This window comes from Varanus komodoensis, unplaced genomic scaffold (genome assembly GCF_004798865.1).
Source record: "Varanus komodoensis strain SLA01 unplaced genomic scaffold, ASM479886v1 scaffold32, whole genome shotgun sequence".
Taxonomy (NCBI): Eukaryota; Metazoa; Chordata; class Lepidosauria; order Squamata; family Varanidae; genus Varanus; species Varanus komodoensis.
In genome coordinates, this window is record NW_025335798.1 from 19,281,516 (window position 1) to 19,305,718 (window position 24,203).

At 38.9% G+C, this 24,203-nt stretch overlaps 1 protein-coding gene across 1 annotated transcript in view; it reads right to left on the bottom strand.

Annotated features, from left to right (window-relative positions):
• The window catches only part of LRP1B (LDL receptor related protein 1B), a 730,365-nt gene that overhangs the window by 113,466 nt on the left and 592,696 nt on the right, over positions 1–24,203 (bottom strand). The window contains exons 61-63 of the mRNA XM_044438491.1: positions 6,781–6,969; positions 6,005–6,153; positions 1,301–1,394 (exon numbers count right to left, since the gene is read on the bottom strand). Of these exons, the coding sequence (XP_044294426.1) occupies positions 1,301–1,394; positions 6,005–6,153; positions 6,781–6,969 (432 nt within the window). The remainder of the gene's footprint in view (positions 1–1,300; positions 1,395–6,004; positions 6,154–6,780; positions 6,970–24,203) is intronic.

Sequence of the window (24,203 nt, forward strand, 5' to 3'; positions counted from 1 at the left end):
CATGAAACCAAGGCACATCTTGGAGTATTTTTGTGCAAATCAGCAAACCAAGTCTCATTAAAAAAAAAAAAAAGGATTATGGCTTCAAATGCCACTGGTAGCAGAGCCAGAGTTACAAATCACAACTTGCAGATAACTCAAAAGATGAAGCAAAAAGTGCTATGCTAAATATCAATTGAGATATTTCTAAGAACCTGCAAACCAAGGCTGCAGTCCTACACATACTTACCTGTGAGTAAGTCCCAAGGGACACAATGAGACTCCCTTTCAATAAAGATGGTTAGGATTGTGCTGTCAGGGGTGGATTTATAGAATGGGGAAGGAAGTACAGGCTGCTAATGCTAAGTGATTGAAAACTATTGCAAATGCACAGTGTTTCTACAACTCCTCAGGTCAACAGCCAGCATCACTGTTGTCCTGGTGGACATATAGGCATTTCCAAGATTGCTTTCCAAACAGTTAAAATGAGATGCTATAAGAATGTCCTATCATACAACAGGAGAAAGAACTGGATGATCCATTCAATCTGTACTTTATGTTGACAGATATTGAACAATTTTTCTAGAACTTGTGATTCAATTAAATTCTGGAAGATTCAACAAATTAAAGGGTTTCTTTAGTTAATTTCTTATTTTTGCAGCAGTCTCCCAGATACCCCATTTTTTAAAGGTGAGATACCTGATATTCACCTGCCATGACAAAATTATGGCAGACATTCTGCTACCTGCTGAGTGCATTGTTTACTTCAAATGTTCTAAACTCTGACGAGAGGAGCATTGTGGCAACTGCATGAATTACGAGAAGCCATCAAAATATCTGCTGATGTTACAGCACAACTGGGACACTGCTGCTATGGCATAGGAGACATTTAGACACAGTGCATCTTATAAAACTACTTGTAATTACTAGACTCCTGCCATTTTTTTCTGCATTGCTTTTAAAGGCTATAACAGAAAGACAGGGATTTCCTAGGACATTACCTAGACTGAGAAACATTCTCTCATAAAAGCTTATGCAAAACATTCTCTAACATAAGCTTATACAAAAATGAGGGAGCGTCAAAGTGTAATAGAAAGCACTAAGAAAAGGTCTAATGCTGCAAGTGTTAAGGTGCTTCTAAATGTGCTTGTTCACTGTATGGTAACTGTGTTCATGTTATAACGTGTTATTTACAAATAAAATGATTAATATTTACCAGTAACTTCTTCATCACTCCTATAGTATGAAAATGAAGAGCTAATGACAGTTTCTAATGTGTGTAACACAGCATTTCTAAAATACTGTATATATTTATACTTACGACATTCTTCAGGTTCATCTGATCCATCGCCACAATCATCAACAGTGTCACACTTCCACCAGAATGGTATACATTTGTCAGTTTTGCAACGGAACTGCAGAATAAAGGTATTGCAGAAACATCTTAAAACAATAAAATATCAATTGAATTAACATGAATGATTTATGCAAGTGAACATTCAAGCAATCAAAGTAAAATTTCAGTATTTGGAAACTGCTGTTCCTTGAAATTTGTTTTTGGTTGCTTAAAAAAGAAAAATAATCAACCTGTTTTTATGTTCTTGATCAAACCCATCCTTTAATAATAAAGTTTTATTGTGATTTGGTCTACAATACAGCATAAATAATTGGGCTCATGAATGGCAGTTAGTCCAGATATAATAGCTTGGATTCAGAGGTATGCTGTCATGAATGGAATGTACTTCTGCCCACGTGGTGGTTTGCTCACATTCTGGGGAACTGTGCACAGACTATGCTATTCCAGAAGGTCCTTCAATCTTTAAAGCATATAGGGAGTACAGGAAAAAGGAAGAGGTGGGGAGGCCAATTCCATGAACAGACCACAAAAATTAGGATCTGAGTCAATGCATTCTACTTAGGTTAATAGTTTGTAAATGTTCTTTAATGCAGTGCATTCATTCATGCATGCATAGCTGTTTGTGGCTCGAGAATAATTTTCTGAAGCCCACCATGAAGCAAAAATCTTACAACCTCCCCAAAATATAACCTATCAGTCATGAAATATAATATATTAATTTAATAGATTAATAAGCATGATATATTTATGTCTGCTGTAGATTAAATATGCCCAATGCAAAATCCCATAAGCCATGGGAAGTTAGCAGCTCTGGGAATATTCTCTGTCCAGCTTCTCAATACAGACCAAGCATGAAGGAAAGAGGGCGGTTAAAGTGCATCTGCTTAAGAGGGCAGAGCAAAACTGCAGTGCCTTAACACATTGTTTGCTGGTGGGTCCAAAATGCCTTGTGTGAATAATGAATAGCAGTCACATAAGCTTATGCAAAAATGAGAGAGTTTGGCTGTTATCAGCATTTAATATTGCATGGTCCATTCCTCACTTGTGCTGGTCTCTCATGAGAAACATTTTCTGCCTGGACTGTTTATGGTTCTAGACAATCTTATAACATGAAAACTGGAAATTGTTGTCTAACTGGTTCCCTGCCAGTGAACAGCTACTTCAGGCAAAATCAATCTGCCCAGAATCCCTGTTCCATGGGCTGCTGAAATGTTTCTTCTTTTGGATATTCCATCCAATCTGAATCCCTACCGGTTTGAACCTTGCATTCTTAAAAATGTGCCATAGAACATAATGATGGTCTTCTCACTGATTATTGTTCACCATGAAGTGAGGGCCTTCATCTTAGTTTTCTGAGAATGCCTCCTAATCTGGAATGTCAGTGACTTTTGTAACTATTGTTTGTCATGATGCTCATACAGTAAAGATTTCCAGTGCAAACTCTGCTGTTGGACCTGATCTCTGCCTTGTGTGTATATTTTTAGCCTTGTCTGAATTTCTGTTTGTCTTATGGATCAGGTTGTGGCAGGGACCTTTTTCAGTACAAGCCCTCAATGGAAATCTCTCTGCTCCTCAGAAATTCCTCAAGTTACATGATATCATCTGTGGTGCAAGGAGAACTTATCTGCTTAATCTTGTTCTGTTTCAGTTTGGTCCCTGCATTTGGAAATATCTCTATTTGGCTGAGAGTTTCCTAGCCTGGTTATTTCATGAATCCTAGATTTAGTTCAGCTTGGAACTCTGCTATGCAGTTATCTTGTAAAATGAACTACTTGGTAGGGCAGGAAGTCTGCTTGAAACAAACTATTCTTGTAATGTTACCTGAGTTAGCTTGGGGACCCTGAGAATATAGAACATGTATTTGCAAACATCTCTATATTGGCTTGAGGGTCTAGTCGTGATTCCCCTTGAGCTGTGAATCAGTCTGTTTTCAACTTGGTATTCTGTACTGGATCTCCAAGTATGTTGAACCTCTAATGATGATCTAAGAGTTAAATTTCAGTATATGGTTGTCTGTCTGCTTTGGTACTGTTACTTAACCTAAGCCATGTGCTAAGCTTAATCGCTTGAGTTAAGTTATTTATAAGTTTTAAGCTTAAGTGCTATAACTTCTGAAGTGTGATTTGTATCACTTTATTCAGATTTTTAAAAAGTTAAGTGTGTGTCTCTGTCAGTGGGGAAGGAAGGTCACTCAACATAAAGTGCTATAAACTATAGATCAACATACTTGCAAGCTTATTTTTTATAAACAGACCAAATAACTGAAATAATTATTTTTCTCACTTGCTTCATTACAAAATCATGATGATCTCCCTGAATTATCTTCCCAAAGCCAATCTGAATTGCAAGTTCACACTTTATAGACAAAAGAGGTAGTTAATATAACCATTCATGCACCCATAACAGAATGTTTGCACTTTCTTATGTATACTAGCCTGGTGAAACTTCTTTTGGACCAAAATCACTGACATTTTTATAAAACACCCCCACACACAAAGCATTAGGAACAAGTAACAGAACATTAGTTGCAGCTAGTTTATATAATTCTTATCCAATAAACGTGTGAGAAACACTTGAATAATTTTCAGATGCACTGATTTCCAAAGGAAATACTCAAAATGTTCAATAGGATATATGTGAACTACATGTTTGCTCACATATTTTGTGGGTGTGCAAGTCCCAGCAGCAATCTGGCTTGTACTGTCCCTGAATAATATTATATCTTGTCCCTTCTACAAAGTACTGCTCCCTCCTGCCTTCCCTGAAAGAATCCTGAGACTCATAGCCATTGCAGACAGCATGTCACAACACAATGCATAAATCTCTCTGCCTGTCAGACTTTATGTACCAGCTCAGCCATATAAGCTTACTCTCTGTTTGAGAGAAGGGCTGGTGTCAGCAAGTCATTGTTCAGAATCTTGCTTCTTCTACTCTGATACTTCTTCAGATTAGCTCCACCAAATTTACATGTGCATGTTTGCCCAGGATCAAAATAAGTACATAGAGCCTTATGGCTAATGGGGTGGTATAAATGTCCAATAGATAATCATAAAGAGGAAAATGAGTTTCCATAAATATTTCAATTATGAACTACAATTAAGCCTCAAAATTTCCCCTCATGGCAATAAGTTTGTAGCCTGGGCCAGGACTTCCTCTGGATCCTGGTAAAGTATACTCTTTCCCAGTCCCATGCTTGGGTCTGTATATATCTAAGAAAGAATACTTGAATATAAGGGATATCGAGGTAGATTTTTCAAACAGACATATAGCACCAAAACCTGCCAATTTCATGAAAAGAAAGGGCCCTCCTGTATGAATAGCCAATAATAGCAACTCATTGCTATTTAGAAGTCTTACAGTTGAAGATAAAAAGGGGAGAAGGAGAAGATAGGGAGAGAAGGCATTTTATTTTATTTTAACTCTTCATAAAGCATATGGTTGATTTGTATTGGTACATATGTGAGTTGGTACTTTTAGTGCATTAATATATTGTTATACAAATCCCCCATGATACCTGCCTGTGGTGTGTCTTAATCAGTTGTAGTTCTGAGTGAATACATCTAAAATGTTGAAAGAGCATGGAAGTGAAATGAATAGGAAATAAATTTATTTAAGAATGCTCACCAGCACTTGAGGAAGGGACCATAAGATCAGCATAAGAACCATGGTGGATCACATCAAGGCTCTGTCTAGAGCAGCGGTCTCCTCATATGGGCATGAAAACAGCTGTCTCACATGCATGATATGAATGCGACAGCGCCCCATGCCCATTGCTGGCAACTATGTACTAAGATGTACACTGTATCATCACTACACCTTGTGGAAATGAGCTGCATAGTTCAGCTAAGTGGGATAGAATACTTGTTTTATCTGTCTTGAATCCCCCACCAATCACCCAGGAATGCCCTGGGTTCTAGTACTATGGGAAAGAAAGAAAACATTGCTTTATCCACTTTCTCCATAGTATGCACGTGTTTGTACACTTCTATCACATTTTTCTTTACTTACCTTTTCGTAAACCAAATAGTCCCAGCTTTCCTCATGGGATGTTTCTTGAGCCCCTTGATCATTTTACTTACACTTTACTTTAACAACTCTATAATATCCTTCTAAAGGTGTGGTGACCAGAACTCTACAAATTATTCTAAGTGTTGTCACACGATGGATTTGTATAACAGCAGTATGATGCTGTGGGTTCCGTTGTCAATTATTTTCTTCATTAGACCTAACACATGAGTGTATCTGTTTCACAATGGCCATAGCATGGGTAAACACTAGTATATGAATATTTTTTACTAACTGAATGGGATTTTATTGTAACTATTTGGGGTACAGTACTTTAAAGAAAGGCACATTAGGGCTCTTACAAATATAAAGAAAATCAGTAGGATCTTTTAGTTGCTATACAAGAAAGCCAAATGTTATTCCATAAATATAAGAAAAGTTAACTTGATTAAAAATAAATAAATATGAAAATTAAGGCTGCAGTGCTATATTTGCTTTTCTTTTAATCAGTGCCACTGTACAAATTGATAACTTCCTGTGGAGTAAACATACATAGAATTAAGCATGCCAAGTCATTAAAGTCTGGCATGTTTACTCCCTTACAGACTCTAAATGAATGAAAAAGAAACCTTACAGATCCTAAATTAAAAATAACATACTTACTTGACTGGCTGTGCAATTTGATAAGCAGGTCTTATTATCAGCAGCGAGGTAGAAGTTGGTGGGACAGGCACAAGTATGTGTTTTCCCTGGGGCAAGGAGGCACAGGTGACTACAGCCACCATTAGTTAAAGTACACGTATGTTTAGGCACTATGAATGCAAAAGAACCATTAAAATAAGACTTACAAAAAACCCAACTTACTTAACTTTTTCCCATTTAGAGAGACTTCTGGCAAAGATCATGCTTAAATGAAGTGTGCAATCAAGTAAAAGCACATCTATGAACAAATAAGGAAGTAAGACATGCCCCTAAAAATTTTTATGTCAACTGACTATAACATGTACTTGTTAAGAAATAAGAAAATTTTATATCATGGCAAACAAGTCCATCCAGTTGAGCAATACTAGGGAGAATTCTGGATGTTGGGTGGGACATAGTGGAGGTACTGCAGGTCCAGAAAATTTCTTCAGGATGAACTGCTTAGGTGGCTATCCCAGCTCTGTGAGGCTGCTGGTCCACTTCTACACAGGACCTGTGACAAGGGTCATGGGAGAACCTAGGGAGCTTAGTAGGTCTGTGCTTTCATGATCAAATTTGTTCAGGCCTTCATTAAGAATGATAGTATTTTTCCTCTTTTGCTTGTATCTGTGCTTGATTTGTCAAAGAACCCAACAAAAGACTACTTAATTTTGTTGAGAAAGAAACTCTTTAAGTAAATCTTCCAAGGAAGTAAAAGTAAAAAATGTGTTTGATTGAATGCATGCAAAAAAAATTACCTTCTGGTTGTCTATATGAATGATACACTTCTATATCAGTTATGGCATGCCATGAGTTAATCAGTGATATTTTATCTGTGCCAGAGGTTTTATGGGCACGATTGACTGTCTTGGTTTTTCCATCAGTCCAATATATGTAATCTTCAAATAATGTCAGAGCAATCACTCCTAGAATATGTTGATTTGGGACTGCAAGAGAATGAAAGATTAATGTTCAGTTCTGGAAAACTGCCAATTAAAATATCCCATGCTGCACAAGCTGACAATAACAGCAGCACAACTTCTTGTGAATAACTTCTGTGATCTTCCACCGTCAAGCCTGACGGATCTTTATCATTGTGAAACATATAGGTTTCAGATTAGATACATCAGCTCCATTTGGTTAGATTTTATTGGCCTAAAGTTAATGAAATAAATAATTGAATCTGAGGAAGCACATTGCTAAATGACAATGATTGTGTACGGCCATATGCAGAAGTTCAAGCACTCACAACAAAGGCTCTTCAGCAAGGGTAGGGGACTACATCTGTCATGAGCCAAGGTTCCTCATGCGAACAGTCAGAAGCCACAGACCACTTTCCTTACAAAACTTTCTTTATTGCTCCCAAGTACAAATCACCCAGAACAGCTCTCTGAGCATGCACAGAGCAATCTGTTGAACCTAATCTAGTGTTTACCTGCAGGAACATTCCTAAACATGCCTCAACCCCATTCCCTTGGCGGAGCACACCTCCTCTCCATGCACTGCTCCCATATCTGCTGACACCTCGCCATGGTGTCAATAACAGGAGGAGTCTGAGAATTCCTCATTCTCCAATTCCCCTCCCCCCCCGCCACTGTATGTCCATTTTGACTGTTCCCAGGAACTGCCTGGCTTGGTGAAGCACCTTGCCTTGAGATAAACACCTCTGCCTGCATCCCAGAATCTTCACCTAACCCATCTTCCCTGATTTGAGAACCTCTCCACTTTCTGATTCCAAATCAGTATCCAGAATGCAGCCAGCAGCCTGCAGGAACGATTGTCCAAGACCACCATTCTTCTTACTCTCGGCAGCACCTTCTTACTAACAAGCACTGCCTGGAACTGGAGCTCAGCAATCCCCCAGAAGCTATGCCATGTGGGAATTCATCCCTGCCTCGCCACATTCATGCTGTAGCTAGGCACGCTACGCTCAGCCAATAGTATTGTAATTTACCAGCCAATAGTATTGCAACTTACCCAGCCAATAGCATTGTACTTCACCTGTGTAACCATATAAGGCTTGTGACCATATATAGCAATAAGTACGCTTCCTGTTTCCTGCGCCTGCGCATAAGCAATCAGTAAGCATATTGAATCCCGCGCTTGCGCACAATGATTAGGGAGTTGGCTGATTAACTCGATGGCGATTGGTGTAGGCAAATACAAATGTAACAATCTGTGAATTAATAAAAAGGGGCTGCCGGTGGTGAGGAAGGAGGACATCTTTAAGAGGACATCTTTAGGAGGACATCTTTAAGAGGACATTTTAGGAAGAATTCCTAAAGAAGAACTTCTTTGTTCTCCGGAGTACTCAACCGAGCATGCTTTGAAACTTAATCTCTCGTCTGCAGTGTTTTATTTCTCTCTCTAAACTTTCTCGCGCCGATTGTCGGAGCAGGCACTCCGACAATGCCACACTCCGCACACAGTCACTCCTCCCCCGCACACCATGTGGGAGCTCTGATATGCCTGCCCTGGGTCCATTCCGGTAGCTACTGTAGGAAATTGCTGTGGCTTGGTGCGAGGGTGTCAAGATGAACCACTCGGTAATTCTTCTCCCGGTTCAGATGCTGCCTGAGCAGAAGGGACACAGCCATCTGAACCTTGGTAGGGCAGCAGTTAAGGACCCCTCAAGTTGCAAAGTTGCAGCATTGCTTCAAAAGTGGTTCCTGTGTGCTCCGCATGACTTGCTCCACAGCTAGCAAGGGGAGGGCTAATGGTTGAATCTGCCTATGAAACCATGCTGGAACAGTGGAGGAGGTCAGTCACACTCTTTTCTGTTTGTTGGTTTTAATACATATCTTAACTGTACTTTATTTAAATATTTTCTCTTTGTTTGGCCTATGGGTTGTAGATGTGTGAGAGAGCTCAGGGTTCTGACCACAGGACTTCTCAGGAAATAAGGACCATGGCTGGAGGCCAGTGCATGCCTTTGGCAGTGGTCCCTAGATGCCAAGATAGAAACCAGGATACCTTGAATCTGGAATGGGTGAGGTGGGTCTCTGGGGTCTATGATATTTTGACAGGGTCCTGTTACAAATTTTTGCTTCTGATGGAGTCAAGGGATTTTGGAGAAATCCAAAATTACTTTGGATTCCTATGAACCCACCCTACAGTTTATGTAGTGAAACATATGGGTTCTATAGACTTGCTGGCTAATTTTTCACTTTATGGAATAGTACACATTATTATTATATCATTTAAATACTTCTCTCTCTTCTCAAACGAACATGCATGAGGCTTCAAAAAAGGTGAAAGATAATTTGGGCTACATTAATAGAAATATCAGTTCCAAATCATGCAAAGTACTAGTTTCCCTCTGCTCAACCCTAGCTAGGCTTTATCTTGAGTATTGCATGCAGTTCTGGGAAACACAGTTTGAGTAAGATGAAGATAAACTGGAAAAGGCTGAGAGGATAGCAACAAAGATAAACAGGAAAATGAAGACAAATCTGAGGGATGATATGACGGTACTCTTCAAGTACAGGAAGCAAAATTCCAGCTAAGCATCAAGAGAAACCTCCAGGCAGAGCCATGCAACAATGGAACCACCTGCCTAGGCATGCCATGCGCTTTCCCACACTGGAGGCATTCAAAACACATCTGGATTGCCATCTGTTAGATAGCGATAGATAGTTGGACACATCCATTTAGTGGGTGGGACTCCATCTTATTCCGTGGGATGAGCTCCACAGATTCCAGCCCGCTTTCTTGCAGCCATGAATCCAGCTTCCTGGTGAATGTGCCAAGCATCCACACAGCCCTGAACATGGATCAAGCCCTGTGTGACAACTATGTTTTTCAGCCGTTGTTTGTGCTGCATGTGACACAGAAGAAGTTTGACAGTTGCACAACTGGAGCTTTGCAAGCATTCATAAACTTCCTCTGGGCTCAGCTTGTGGGGCTGGGCATGAGAGGGAGTCTGCACATTGAAGAGAATGAATTCTCCCAAGGTATGTTGCAGCACTACTGTTAAGGATACTTTAACTTGGAGTCTTGCACTGAGCAGGGAATTGGACGTGGTGGCCCTTCCAACTCTACTGTTCTATGATTTCTTCAGCTTCTGCTGTGTGGCGCCCTCTCTCTCTCTGTGCGCGCGCGTGTGTGCGCGTGCGCATGCACTCTGTTCATTGATTCCATGATGAGCTATGAAAAATACATATTTGATACATGGCAAATGTTGATGCTTGGTGGCCTTTGTCATGCACTTTTTTATTCTGCAGAAAAGATAATATTCAGTTCTATTACCAAGTGGACAATGGAGCAATACCAGCTGGATTAAACACAATTTGTATATTCCTGATAGCAGCCTACTAGAAGCATCTAGAAATTCCATTAGTGGGGTTTGAGGGCAACAGAACTTTCCTGTTTGACTCCACTCTCCCAGAATATTGAAAGGTAGAGTTCATCTCAATTTGGAGGTTTCATATAGACCTGTTCTCCATCATTAACTTATATAAGTTATATTTTAATATAACTATTAAAAACATTTAGTTAGTAGCCAAAATAACGTCTTGTAGCAGTAAAATCCACAAATCAAGTGGTGTGAAAAAGTCTTTCCCACCCATTGTTCACTGTTAAATCCCACATTTTAGTGTGCCAGGTGCATCAGAAAAGTCTCTTTCTTCATTTTAAAATTTATTTATCTTCTTTACTTAGGAGAAGATATGTCTGTCTTTTCCTTAGTAACATAGGGAAGGGGGCATAGCAAAAAACAGAAATATATTTTATTGTGTTTAGAATGGAAGCAACCACTGTTCATGTTTAGAATGCTAAGGCATGAAAGAAATGATTGCACTCTCATTTACAGAAACGGTGTGGTACTTGAAACCTTTTGTCTGTAGGTATGCGTACATATTCTTCTCATTTTGATTTCCTCACCAGTTTGGGGATTCCAAATAACCTAAATTTCATTGCAAGTGTATTAATGCAGAATCACGCCTCCATTGTTGTTCTCAGGACTTTTTTCAGACCACTGTGTAATAATTAATTTTATGCAGCCTTTATTCTTTATTTTTTACCGATAACTCATAAACATGATATTATTCTATCAAGAGTCCCTCTAGATGCTATTTTCATCAATGAACGTGTATGCTGTTACCCACTGGAAAAAGGTACTTAAAATGAAAACAATTTTTGCATTAGTGTCTGACATTAATTCTAGATATTCTTGAAGTTAACCCAGAACCAGTTAACCCAGGAGCTTTTGTTGTAGAAATGTCATGAGTTCTGCCTGTGACCATAATCAATATTTAGAAAAGAAATGCTCTGTATTTAGGCGTTTATTTTTTTATATATGCTGCCTAATATAGTGATCAGCACAGAAGTTCTGCCTTTCATCTGTTCAAACAGAGTTAAACAGTTGTTTAAAGAAAGAATGCATCTATACTTCAGTGCCAGAACTTGTGTTTAATTACACAAATGTCATATTCACATTGATATCCATTATACAAAACATCTGATTTCAAACATTACTTTTCATTCTTACTGCCAATCCTTTAAAAGAAGATGTTTCACAGCCTTATGATTCTACTGCATGCCCTCTGCCTATTTGGATGGGAGATTTAGCAACATCCCAGCTCATCAATAACTCTGTATCTGTGAATCAGGTGAAGCTGGGGGCATTGCACACTATTTACTCCTTTACCCACTATATGAGTAAGGTTTGGACAAACCCTTGCGGAATCTACTCCTCTAGTATTCATGAACTTCCTCCTGTGCTCAGCCCAGTCTTGCAAAGGGAGTCAAGCTGAGAGGAAGTCAGTGAACGCTTCCAGAATGAATCAGCAGAAAAAAATAAAGTTAGGGACTATTCCTAAGAGCAGAACCTTGATACAGAGCTAGCTGCAGAAGCAGTTGCATGCTGACGACGAATGCATCGGCTCTCATTTCATTAAGGGGTTCCTGATAGCCGAAGGGGGATAAACATGATCCTCTGTAATGGTCTCAAAGTTATCACCTCTATTCTATAGTCTGCTAATAAAGCTACTCCCCACCTGCCAAAGTGCAGCAGCATAAACCACTGCTAGATGTGACAGGAAAGAGGGATCCCGTTTGTGCAGCTCTGTGAGACCAACCTTCTTCCACATGAAGTACAGCAGCCCAAGAAATTGCTAGCTGTGGTGCAGAAGAGGAACACTGCTGGCAGTTGAGTGGGACATCCCATGTGACTGCTAGCAGCATCCCACATCTGCACCATGTGTAGCAGCCGTTTGGGTGGTCACACATGGTATGGAAGAGGACTGCTGCTTGCACAGTTCGTGGGGCTTAATTCCTGGCAAGCACCCCATGAATGCTGGGTGTGCTTGCCAGGAATTCAGACTTAGGACCAGTACAAAGTGAACCAGAGTCCAGGGAGCCTAGCATATGGTCCCCACCCACCAATGGACTCCTCGCACATCCCTGTGTATGAGTATTCAAGGTATACATGTATCCATCTTATTCCCAGTTCCTTATCAAAGGATTGCACATCGCTTGCAGACAATGATGTACATATTATGACCCAGGCTGCAAAACTGGCCTAGCTGCTAGAAGGTTAAGGGCCAGGGAGCACCTGTAGTTCTATACCCATTTATGGAGGACTATTTTGCTTTTGTTCCCATGAAATGGACATGTGATTTTAATTGTGTCATTTTAATTATTACACATTTTCCTCTTCAAAAATGGTCTACATTTTTACTATACTGTTGCATAGTTGTATATGGTTTGTAACCTTTATTGTATTCCAAACTAACTTGTCATTTTATTGCACATTATTGTCTGTTTCTCTGAATTTGTGGTGGCTTATGCCTATGAACAATAAAGACAGACTGACTGACAAATATAATAAAATATCTAACAACTTAACATCCAAATTCTTATATGATTATGATGATAGTAATATATTACATTAAACAAAGCATCTTCAGAGTTTCTTACAGTCCAGAGAAAGTTTGTCTGAAGATACATTTTCAAAAATATGCTTGAACTTTGCCTAGATTTCTGTCTTTGCAACCATACATGAGAAAGTGTTCCAAGAGGAAGATGCAACTACTGAGGCCAATTTTTATAATATTAGCCAGGAACAGGTTTTGAGAGAGCATAATATTATCCAGGAATATTACCCAGGATTTGGAACTATCAAGCTTCTGAAGTCTCATGGGTGCAGTCTGCTAGGCATGCTGGTTCTGAGTATTTAGATATTTATATGTCAGTAACAGTACCTTGAATATGGCATTCTTCACTAACTGGAGCTTGTGTGTCTGGCACAAATACAGCCCAACATGGAGTACATTTCAGTGGTCTAGCCATGAGCATAGATCACAGTGCATGGATTACAATAGCTAGGCTATCCTTGTCCAGAGCAGGCATGGCTGAACCACCAGTCAAAGTTGATAATGGGCACTCCAAGTCATTTAGGTAAGCTGGGCCTAATAGATCAGAACACTCAGTCTATATACTTGTTTCCTTAGTAGCAACACTGAGCAAAACAGGTAAATAACTTTTCTAGAGTTCAGAACCACCTGAACATATGGTATCATATGAGGATCCATGCTCAATTTAATAGTTCAGTTCCAGGATTCAAGCACCAGTTCAGAACATGCATGGCTCCTCTGATGCAGATGTTACAGAGAAAGAGTTGTATGCCATCAGGATACTGATGACACGTTGCCCTCAGATTCCTAATGACTGGACTCAACAGCTTCATATGAATATTAAACAACACTGGAGACAAAATAGTACCTGAAGCACCCCACAGCCAGGGGGCCAGGGCTTACTATTCTCTGGAACTGTCCCAATTCCCAACACCTGAAGGCAGTCCAGAAAGATACTTTGGTCAATCGGATCAAAAAATGCTGACAGAAGATATAACAGGGTTGCATTCTCTTTTTCCTCTCCCAAAATAGGTCATCTATCAAGCTAAACAAGACTCATTTTGTATACAAATCAGACATGAATTCAAACTTTAATTCATCAAAATAATATTTTGTCTATTGTTACAGAGATCTTCATGTGGATTATAGCTACATGAATTTCACAGGCTGGATAGCCAAAGCTGATATACTGTAGCGGAATCGCAAAAGACCATTCATTCAAGGAGCTAGTGGTACAAAACAGCTACTTTTTGTTTCTAGACTTCAGATTTTGCCTGGTGCAGTTTAAGCCTGAAAATTAAACCTCTAGTGATTTCAAATTAAGCAACTTGTTGTTAGCAGAGAAGCTGGGATGTGAGTTATCTATGTTGGCTTACTGCCAAACATTCTTGAAATCAATGAGCTAGGTTGGACTGAGAATCTGTGAATGGCCCAAAGTCACCCAGTTGGCTTCATGGCCAAGTGGGGACTAGAATCTAGGATATCATCCAGATAGATAATCTTGGAGTTTTTCAAGCTTCAATACACCTATGGGACACATTCAGAAAGTCACTGAACTGTGATAAAGGCAGTCAGAAGCATAGCCTTCTTCAGAAGCATAGCCTTGGTTACAAGCCTTCCTTGGCCTATGGCATAAAAGGGAAACATGAAGGGTGTTATCCTACTCTTGAATGCAGAATAGAGATAAATGAGATAATGTTGGTTTTGTAATGTAAATCTTGTTTATGATATTTTTTTACCATGAATAAAACACATTTGATTTTGAAGGTATCTCTTGTTTAGAGTATCTTGTAGAACAAATGCCAAATGTCGCAAAGCCAGGGCAATTGGAAATTAGCATGAACGCATTACTGCTTCCAGAAAGTAGTACTGGAAAACTTCTCTTCCCCCCGCAATGTTAATGTGCTGAGGCAACTCACAGGGGTTCTATACCATCCCCCAGGCTTTTAATAACTATACAGTGATATCTTGGCTCACGAACTTAATCCTTTCCAGGACTCTGGTCATGACCCAAATTGGTCATGACCCAAGTCAAATTTCCCAATAAGGTTTAATGTAAATAAGGTTAATCCATTCTGTAACTAATTTTTTAACCAGAAAAATGTGAAGCAAAGTGACAAACAACAACAAAGATCGCGGCCACCTTCTCTCTCCACCCCAAGCATGAGTATCGCCATCTCCCCACCGTATGACCGCAATCGTGCCCATCATCCCTGCACGCACCTGTCATCACGGCGTGCTGGAGGGGGGGAAGACAGGTGCAAACGCGGGTGCACTCAGGGGAGGAGACAGGCATGATCTCAGCCATCTCCTCCCCGCCCCCAGCATGATCACGGCCATCTCCCCACTCGGGGTGCGGGGGAGATGGCTGCGATCGCGGTTGCCACCCAATGCGGAGTTCATGACCTGAGTCAAAATTTTTATGAATTTTTTGTTCACGACCCAATTTGGTCGCGAACTGAGGCTTTCATGAGCTGAGGTACAACTGTATAAAGCTGGCAAGAGAGGTCTTCACAGGATGATTTGGTGTAAAGTGACAGCAGTATGCTAGTGATGCCCAGATATATTTCTCCTTGTCAACTGAATCAGGTGAAGCTGAGCAGGTGCTAACTGGGTGCCTGAAAGTAGTAATGGATTAAATGAGGACTTAGACTGAATGCTGACAAGATGGAGGTCCTGCTGGTACGTTGTCTTTGGTGGGAATTGGTGCATTCTGGGTGGGATTTTATTCCTCCTAGAAAAGCAGCATTGGTTTTTTTCCGAATTGCACAAAATCAAATTGAAGAACAATTGGCAAAAAAAAAAAAAAAAAAAAACTGTCTCAAAAATATGCCAGTGCACCTCTGAACCCTGTTCAAGAGCTTAAAATTAGAAGAAGTTCAAGAAAATGATGCATTTGACTTTTGCATGTACAACTCTCTCTCTCTCTCTCTCTCTCTCTCTCTCTCTCTCACACACACACACACACACACACACATTAAAATTAGGGGTGGGAAAAAATCAATGAGAATCCATCCCTCTCACATTCACAGACTTCCTCTTGTGCTCTGCCTGGACTTAGAAATCAAGCATATCTGAGAGAGGAAGTCCATGAATGTTTGCAGAACAAAGGTTGTGCAACTAGGAAGCTTCTTCCACATCAGATGAAATTATTCAGCTATTACAAACAGATGTGTCCAGGAATGGAAGAGGCTGATTGTATGCTTGGGCTAAGTAGTCAGATCTAGATTCAGGAAAATAGCAAGATGCTTCAAATCAGCATTGGGAATTCCTCTTAAATGCTGTGCTGGCAGTCTGCCTGAGAAAGGTAGATGGGTCAAAAATACAGAATTGTAAGCAGAAGGAAGGAGAAATTCCAGCAGATGATATGGAAAGGTTAAGGAAAGCTTTTGGACAGGATTTATTAATAGATTATGTTCCAGTGGCTGCTCAGGGAGCTTTGATATCTTATTTTGTGCAAGGATTGTTTCAAGAAGTTGGCAATCTGACCAGAACAACTGTTGTTGGATGGAAGTCAAAGAATTTGGCAGAGACTGTGGATGTTGTGGACCGTTTTATGGCAGTTACAAATAAATGGAAATGAAATTGATGACCCTGCACATTCAGAATTTGGAAAGCGGATAGGAATGGACAGGGGCAGAGGAAGAGACCAAGGTCAAGGTGGAAGAGAGAATGATGGGAATCAGTCCAGGGCATTTTTTCAGTCACATAGAATCAGTGAAATAAGTATCATATCAGTGTGATCAGAAGAATGAGCCTCAGTCTGAGACTCCAGTGGCCTTTCTCCCTGAACACTGCAATCCAGGCTGCCCAAGAGATGCTGGGTCTATTTCCCTACACCAGGTGGTGTGGAAGGCAGGTTGTGTGGCCCCTAATCTGGCTAGTTCAGATCAGAAATGTTAGGACATTCTGAAAACACCATGTTGTTCTGCTGTGTTTTTGTCACTTGATCAAACTGGTCCACCAGTCGATTGTGTTTTAGATAGGGTTTTTAAAGAGTTAGGTAAACCCTGGAGCAAGTCGATCTATTTTGAGGACACAGGATTTTCCTACCACTCCATTGTCAAGTGAAGTTGTAATCACTTCAGAAATTTTGAATCAGGCAGTGTCACATTTAACATTAAAAATTCAGCTAGAACACCGAATTAGATGACTACACTTTTCTGCTCAGCCTTTTTCTCTTGTAAATCTCTTAGGCAAAAATCTTCTGTAAGTTAAACATAGAAACATTAAAACATAGAAACAGAATGAGTCAGAAAGGGTCTGCCAGGCCATCTAGTCTGACCTCCAACACCAGCTGGCTCCAGTCATGACATGCCTACCATTTGCATGTCCAGACTATTCTTGCCTATCCTTAAGATTTACTATTTTCTGTACCCCAGATAGTATATATCTGGAAGTACCAGCAGAAAATAATTGTAGCGGGCACCAACAGAGTTCCAATAGGAGACTATACATTTAATGACAGCTTCTCTTTGGTCACAGAATTCTAATGAAGTAGGGTTGATTCGCTCAGCTGATTAGGTTAACTCCAACTAAGTCTTTCCTCAAGTTTGCTCAGCAGCATTTGTGAGCCAAAACAGAGGAAAATACCCATTCACTGTCATTTTACCAAAAGGTCCTTGCAAAACTCCTATTTTTCCGTCAAAAAGATGGAAAATAAGAATGCTTGGCATTTTGTGCAGAATGTGACAGCAATCAGTTCTGTGGTTGTACCCATATTTCTAGTAGTCTCAGATACTGCTACAATTCTCTTTTGTATGCAACCTATTGCAACTGTTTTTATGGTCATATATTTATATTCTGCCTTCTTTTTTATTCCAATTCATTGTGATGGCCAGTTTTTATTTCTTCCACATATCAGTCTCCAAAACTGATGGGCTTAGGGGCATTGCAAAAGTTCAAGTTTCTTTTCCAAAGTTTTGAAAAAGGATCTTTCAGGAAAATCTGCTGCATTTCAATAGAAGATCTTCTGTTTATTACAAGCTTTTAAAAAACTTGTTACTTTTGCTCACACATTTGGCTGAGAGAGGTCACAAAGCTGCTTAAAGAAAGTGCCTGCCCCAGCTTAATTATTTGGACATAGTTGGAGAATGCCATTTTTAATCAGGCAGGCTATAAATAATCTTGAAAATTCTGAAATTCAGCAGCATTTCTCAAATGGGACTTTACTGGGGCAAACTGATATTCTTGACAGTGGATGTGGGTTTATAGGCCTTTTGGGAAACCATTACAAAACTGTATCTTTAAGGAGTTCCAGAAACCTTGCCTTGAGATGAAGAATCTGAAAAAGTTTGATGTTTGGCATTAAATAGATTCTCACTAGAGTTCCTGGGTCTTCCAGGTAATAGTAAGCTTTTCGCTCTTCTGTCATAAAAAAGAGGGAGTAACTTAAGTGTACCTTCCACAAAAAAAGGGGACAAACAACAGTCCCTAGGATATGACAGTACTTATCTTCTTGTGGCTTCAGTCTTTTTGTGAGCTGTAGCAGTAACAAATATACCAGCTGGAAAGTCTGCAGACTTGGTTTAGGTTTTTCTTATAATTCTTGCTTCTCAAATTCTGACTGCAGAAGCATTCCTGTTAAAACCAAAGCTAAGCATCTTTCCAATACAAAATTAATTAAATATCAAATCCTACTCCTGTCAGCAATTTTACTTTCAGTTTTAAATCCTGTAACATTTCTTCCCATATCTTCTGATGGAGATCCACATGATTTCCAGACAGTTTCTGTACACCTTCCCAGAACATGTATTGATCAAATAAATACTTCTTTAGCAACCTAGAATTGACTTTTTATATTGGTGGGTTTTGTCAGCATAATTTTAAAGGTACATTAAAGGCAGGGTATGTTGAGAATTGTTCTACGTATAAACAACCCACATGCTCACAGGTAATAAAACTAAAGACTTTTATTGCTAATTGCCTGCGAGATTTACAACTCTACTGATAAGCTCTACTGTTGAAGTCTTTACAAGTCAGATGCTAGTTCTCTCGTGACGTCTCTTCCTGAGCCCACGTGGGATTAGCTATCTTGGTCTCGCCTTTCCTCCCTGAGGCAGGACAAAGACTGTTTTTGTTCCCATCGTCTCAGAATTCGTCTATTGGTCGCGAGAGAAAAGTCTATCTTGCCTCCTGTGTCTCATGCGTCATGCTTAGGCAGTTCGGTGTCAGGAGGGGGTAGGTCAGTCTGCTCAGGCTCTCCATGAACAGAACTCATAGTGCCTTTTCCCTCGGAGCTCTCTTGCTTTGATGTGGGCTCGGGTGTTTGCTCAATGGGCAAAGGGTCAGGATGAGGTACGGCTATCTGCTCAGCCGTTCCCAAGTTAGGTTGTGGGGTTGACATTTGGGTACAGGGTCTCAGGCACAAGACCTCCTCACGAGGTGCTGCCTCTGTTGCGGCATCAGGCACGACAGGTATGCAGTCTGCTCACAACAGGAAGTAGTCAAGAGTAATCACTTGCCAGGGGTCTATTCAGCAAAAGTGGCAGAATTAATAACATTAGCAAGAGTTTGTTCTTAGCAGGAAAAAAAAACTTAAAAATACGCATACTGATTCTCACTATACTTTTGGAATTATGTTTGTCATTGGACAATTGTGGCAACAAAGAGGGTGTCTAACCTCAAGTGGAACACAAATCTACAATGGTCATTATGCAGATGGTTTATCAGATGTTTTATAAATACTAGCAATATTGCTAAGTTCATTGTACTGTTCAATGAAGAACTTAAAATGGTGTTGCAAAAAGAAGTCAGTCAGTCTCCAAAACTGACATTGCAGGATGTTGCAGTTATCCAAATTCAGGTTCCAAATTTAGAAAAAGAATCACAGGGGCTGAGCATCTGTTACATCAGGATGGGTTTGGTGATTAGGGATGAATATCATGGCATATGTAGTGAGCTGGGTAGCAAAAGATAGAATGATTGCCATAGTGAATCAAGGTTGGTTTGCACTAAATGAATAGAAGAAGATTGTGTTTAGGAAATACATGAAGAGAAACTTACTCAAAGATAGAGGTATATGGAAAAGAAATATATGTAACAAGGATAATAGGGTATAATCTCAGTAATCTGACAATACTTACTTATCAAGGGCATCTTATCAGACATAGGGAGAACATAGACTGTTAACCAGGATGACACGGAAATCACACTCAATGTGGGCATCATAATTGGTCTGCCCTGTTTCTTTTCTATCATTATCAAATGGATTATACAAGTTTGATGACTGGGAGAACAATTTATTTCTCCACCTAGAACAGGCTATAATTGATCAAGAAAAGTAAACTGCCGGATAGGCACCACACATGAAGGAAAAAGAGTTCCAAGAATTACCCTAACTCCCAACCAACGCTGATTGATAAAGGGAGATTTTTCTCCTTATCTAAGACAGATCTAAGACAGAAACTCGAACAGGAAATGAAAAGACACACTTTGTCCATGAATTCTCATCTTGAGTCTTCATTCTGCTTTGAAAGAAGGGTAGGAGCAGAAGCAAGGTGTAACACCACCCTCCAGTGCAAGCTTGGGGAGAAACAGGAAGAGGATCTTGTAATGGTGGATTTTATAATGGTGATATTGATGCAAACAAATGAAGGTTTGATTATATACTCAGTGATAGGCAGCCAAATCACAGAGGTCAGAATTCAAGATTATGTTGGAAACCAAGTGCTCCGGATCATACTTAAGATGTAACTCAAGTGATTACAGGTACTGCTGGACATGTGATGATGGGCAACATCAAAGGTAGGTCACAGTCCAGTACAGGAAAAAAAATACTTGTTATGGGCCTCAAACAATGAACGCTTATTATCCTATAGGAAGACTGGTTATATGGACAACGGGCATACAATGTCTTGCCAAGGATTGGATGGACAGGTAGACAATTGGATGCATGGCCCATGGTACCATGTGGAATCATCAGTTATAACAAATATTTGCATGGTTGGTTTCCTTGAATGATCTTCCAGGGGTGGGAGGGCCAAGCCACAGGCTTTTTTGGATCCACAGGCTAGCTGCAGCACAAATACCTTTCACTCTTTCTTCTCTTGGCATCATTGACCTACAGAAAGCATTTATCATCACCTCTCACAGAGCAAAAACCCTTGCAAAAATAAGAAGTGAGGGGATACGCTCCTTGCAAATCAAAGAAAAAAGACTTGCAAAGTTCCCAACCTTTATGGTCATTAAGTGCTAGCAAGAGGAATATTATGACAAGTTACCAAACCAAAAATCAGAACAGATTGTTTTTGTGATAACATTGCCTTGACATTGCCTTGAAACATATATGCCAGTGCATGTTTTAATTAACAATATAATATTTATCTCACAAATATGATAGAGTTAATAGAGACTGATATCTAATAAGACACCTAAAACATGGCTTTTTCATGCAATGCACATACCACATTGTAAAATCAATGGAACAAATTGATCTGAATGGAACTAGTAAATGTCATCCAAGAACCCACTTAGATGAACTACAAAATAGAGAAACAGACCACTATGCATTTCAAAGTATATCACGTGAGCTGATACAACCCAGACATTTGAATTCCACTGACAGCTGCAAAGGACAGCATGAAGGTGAGAGGAGACATTAAGGCACATATCCATGGGGAAGGTGGTGATATCAGTCTCCTGTTCTACCATCATCCCAGAAGAAAATACGATGCTGGAATATATTTGGGTTTATGAGCAATTCCAAATGTTTGATTTTCATTAAATTAAACTCTGAAATAGCTAATATTTGTTGATTTTGTCTGCATCATTATATGGATGCAGCATCAATATAAAGATTTTTCCTTAGCTTTCCAAAGATGAACCAGTGCCAGTGCCATTATTGTAAATTTCTGGTTAGGAATAATGGCATCCTTTTCTATAAGTACATTTATGTAGGAAGCAGAGAAAGCACAGTCATCTATAATTACTGTCTGCTACTGAAATCTGGACTGCACAGAAGTCAATTAAATGAGTTAGTGGAATGTTAAATTAACTCGATCAACACTGAAACCTTATTTTTGAGTATTTTGTCAAAGGTTTAACCTAAGATCGATGTGCAATTTACCATTTTATCAATAAAAAATAAGCACTGAATCAAGTGCACTAAATTATATACTCTTTATGATAACTTAAACACTTTCAGCTTGTACTTTGAACCAACTAAAGGCATTTGTAATAGCAATATTTTGAAGTATCCACATGCCAGTATGTTAATTGAAAACTTGAATGTTATAATAGCATAATTTCTGTTTTGGGTAACTAATATTATAGCTGTCAGGCAGTTATTTGTACTCTTTATTTATAAATGTTCCAAGGAACTGGAAACTATGGAATCTATTTTTTAAAAGAAATAATGTTATTAATATTGCTTAGCTACATTTTTAATTATATAATGTTTTATTGATTTGGGGAAGATGAATATACTATGTACATAATGCCTTGGATATTACTGAATGTTCTTTAGTGAGGAATTTATAAATTGCTTATATGAAAAAGTCAGACAACTCAATATTGCTTAATATGCCTTTTATGTATAACCTAATATTTTGTTCTAAATGATTTAGATATGTGAGATTTTAATCAAAATATTTTATTTAGAAACTAATACATTTTACAAATGATCTTGAATATATGTGAGATGGTAATAAAATGTATGACATACACTTGTTGAAACATTTATAATATTAACAACAATGATGGCATTTATAACCTGCTTTTGTTCCCCTGCAAGAAACCCAAGGCACTTTGCAAGAGACTCTTCCATTCCATTCTGTACTCACAACAACAATCCTGTGAGGTAAGTTAGGTTGAAGGCTTGTGATTGGTCCAAAAGCACTCTAGAGGCTGTTGACTGAGTGTGGCCTAGATTCCCTGATTCCCAGTGCAACACACTGAACATTGTCCATGCAACGTTGAAAAATCAGAATATCAATTGCAATTTAAGTTGCAATCTTATACATGCTCCCCTAGAAGTAAAATTCTCCTGAACACAGTGGAGCTTACTTAGGGGTAGAGATGTGTAAAACTGCAGTCTCAAGTATGAGATGAAAGGTTAAATAAATACAAAATTCAGAGAAGCCCATCAAATATGAGCCGGCCTTCTGTTCTATATATTCTTTATTATTTCACTAGCTGCATGGAATATAATATCAATTAGAGAACAACAACGTCAGTTTTCAAACACCATACAGCACAGAAATAGGCTTTTTGCTAAAATGATCTAAATTCCCATTACAGCCTTCTTGATATTGACAATATGTACACAAAAAACTCACAAACTGCACACAAGAAACAAACCATCCAATCATGGTAAGCACAAATGCACAAGGATCTAAAGTAATCACAATCACTATCACAATCATAATCATACAAATGTTAAATCATCTGGTAATCCTGATAATAACCCCTAATTTAAATATTTTGGTATGATTATTCCCACATTCAGTGAAGGGAGACTAACTGTGAGACACCAGATTGCCAAATGCAATTTAGCAATCTCACCAAAGGTGAGAATTGAATCAACAAAACATTAATTTGAACTATGAGCTTGATAACTTAGCCACTTGCTACACAATCTCTAAAAGGTAGCTAGACTGCCCACAAAACTTGTCTAAAAGCTGAGATAGGTGCATATTTTATAAGTTTAGAAGTGTCTAGTTTGGGTTTATTGTGCATTGATATCAGGAACTACTGTAGGGAGAATCTTTCTATGCAGAGTTTGAAGTTTCTCAGAAATAATTCTGTAATTATCATAGTTGATTTTGGTTTGAAAATCCCCACCTCTGTACCTTCAAGAGGAACTTACAATAAATAAAAATGCAAATAACTTTGAAATATGTTTCAGCGTATTTGTTACTATTTTATTTTATTTTTTAGAGTGATGTTTTTGTCTGGAATGAATACCTATTAATTGCCTATTAACAGAGCCCTTGGGCTACAGGGCAGCATACAACTACAATAAAAAAATATTTATTGTGTATCTATTTAAAAGTTATTGATTTTTGTATGTTTGAGACACATATGCATGAGCATGATTTTTAATTAATTGATGATGTCTTGCTTAATCATTAATAGAAATAAATGGTTTACAGTTTTGAGGTAAAGGGAGTACGCACTTGTGATTTTTCCCATTTTATCACCATATGAAATACCTGAAATTTGAGGTGGAGCACACTAATCAGTTAGTTTTTTAAGATTTTTTGCATGTTGATGTTACATGATATTAACCAGCCAATTCCATGTAAATGCATTTATTTGAAAATAAATATTCTGCTATAAGTGAATGCATCCGTTCCTTAATTGATCTTAACACCGAATTGCCTCTT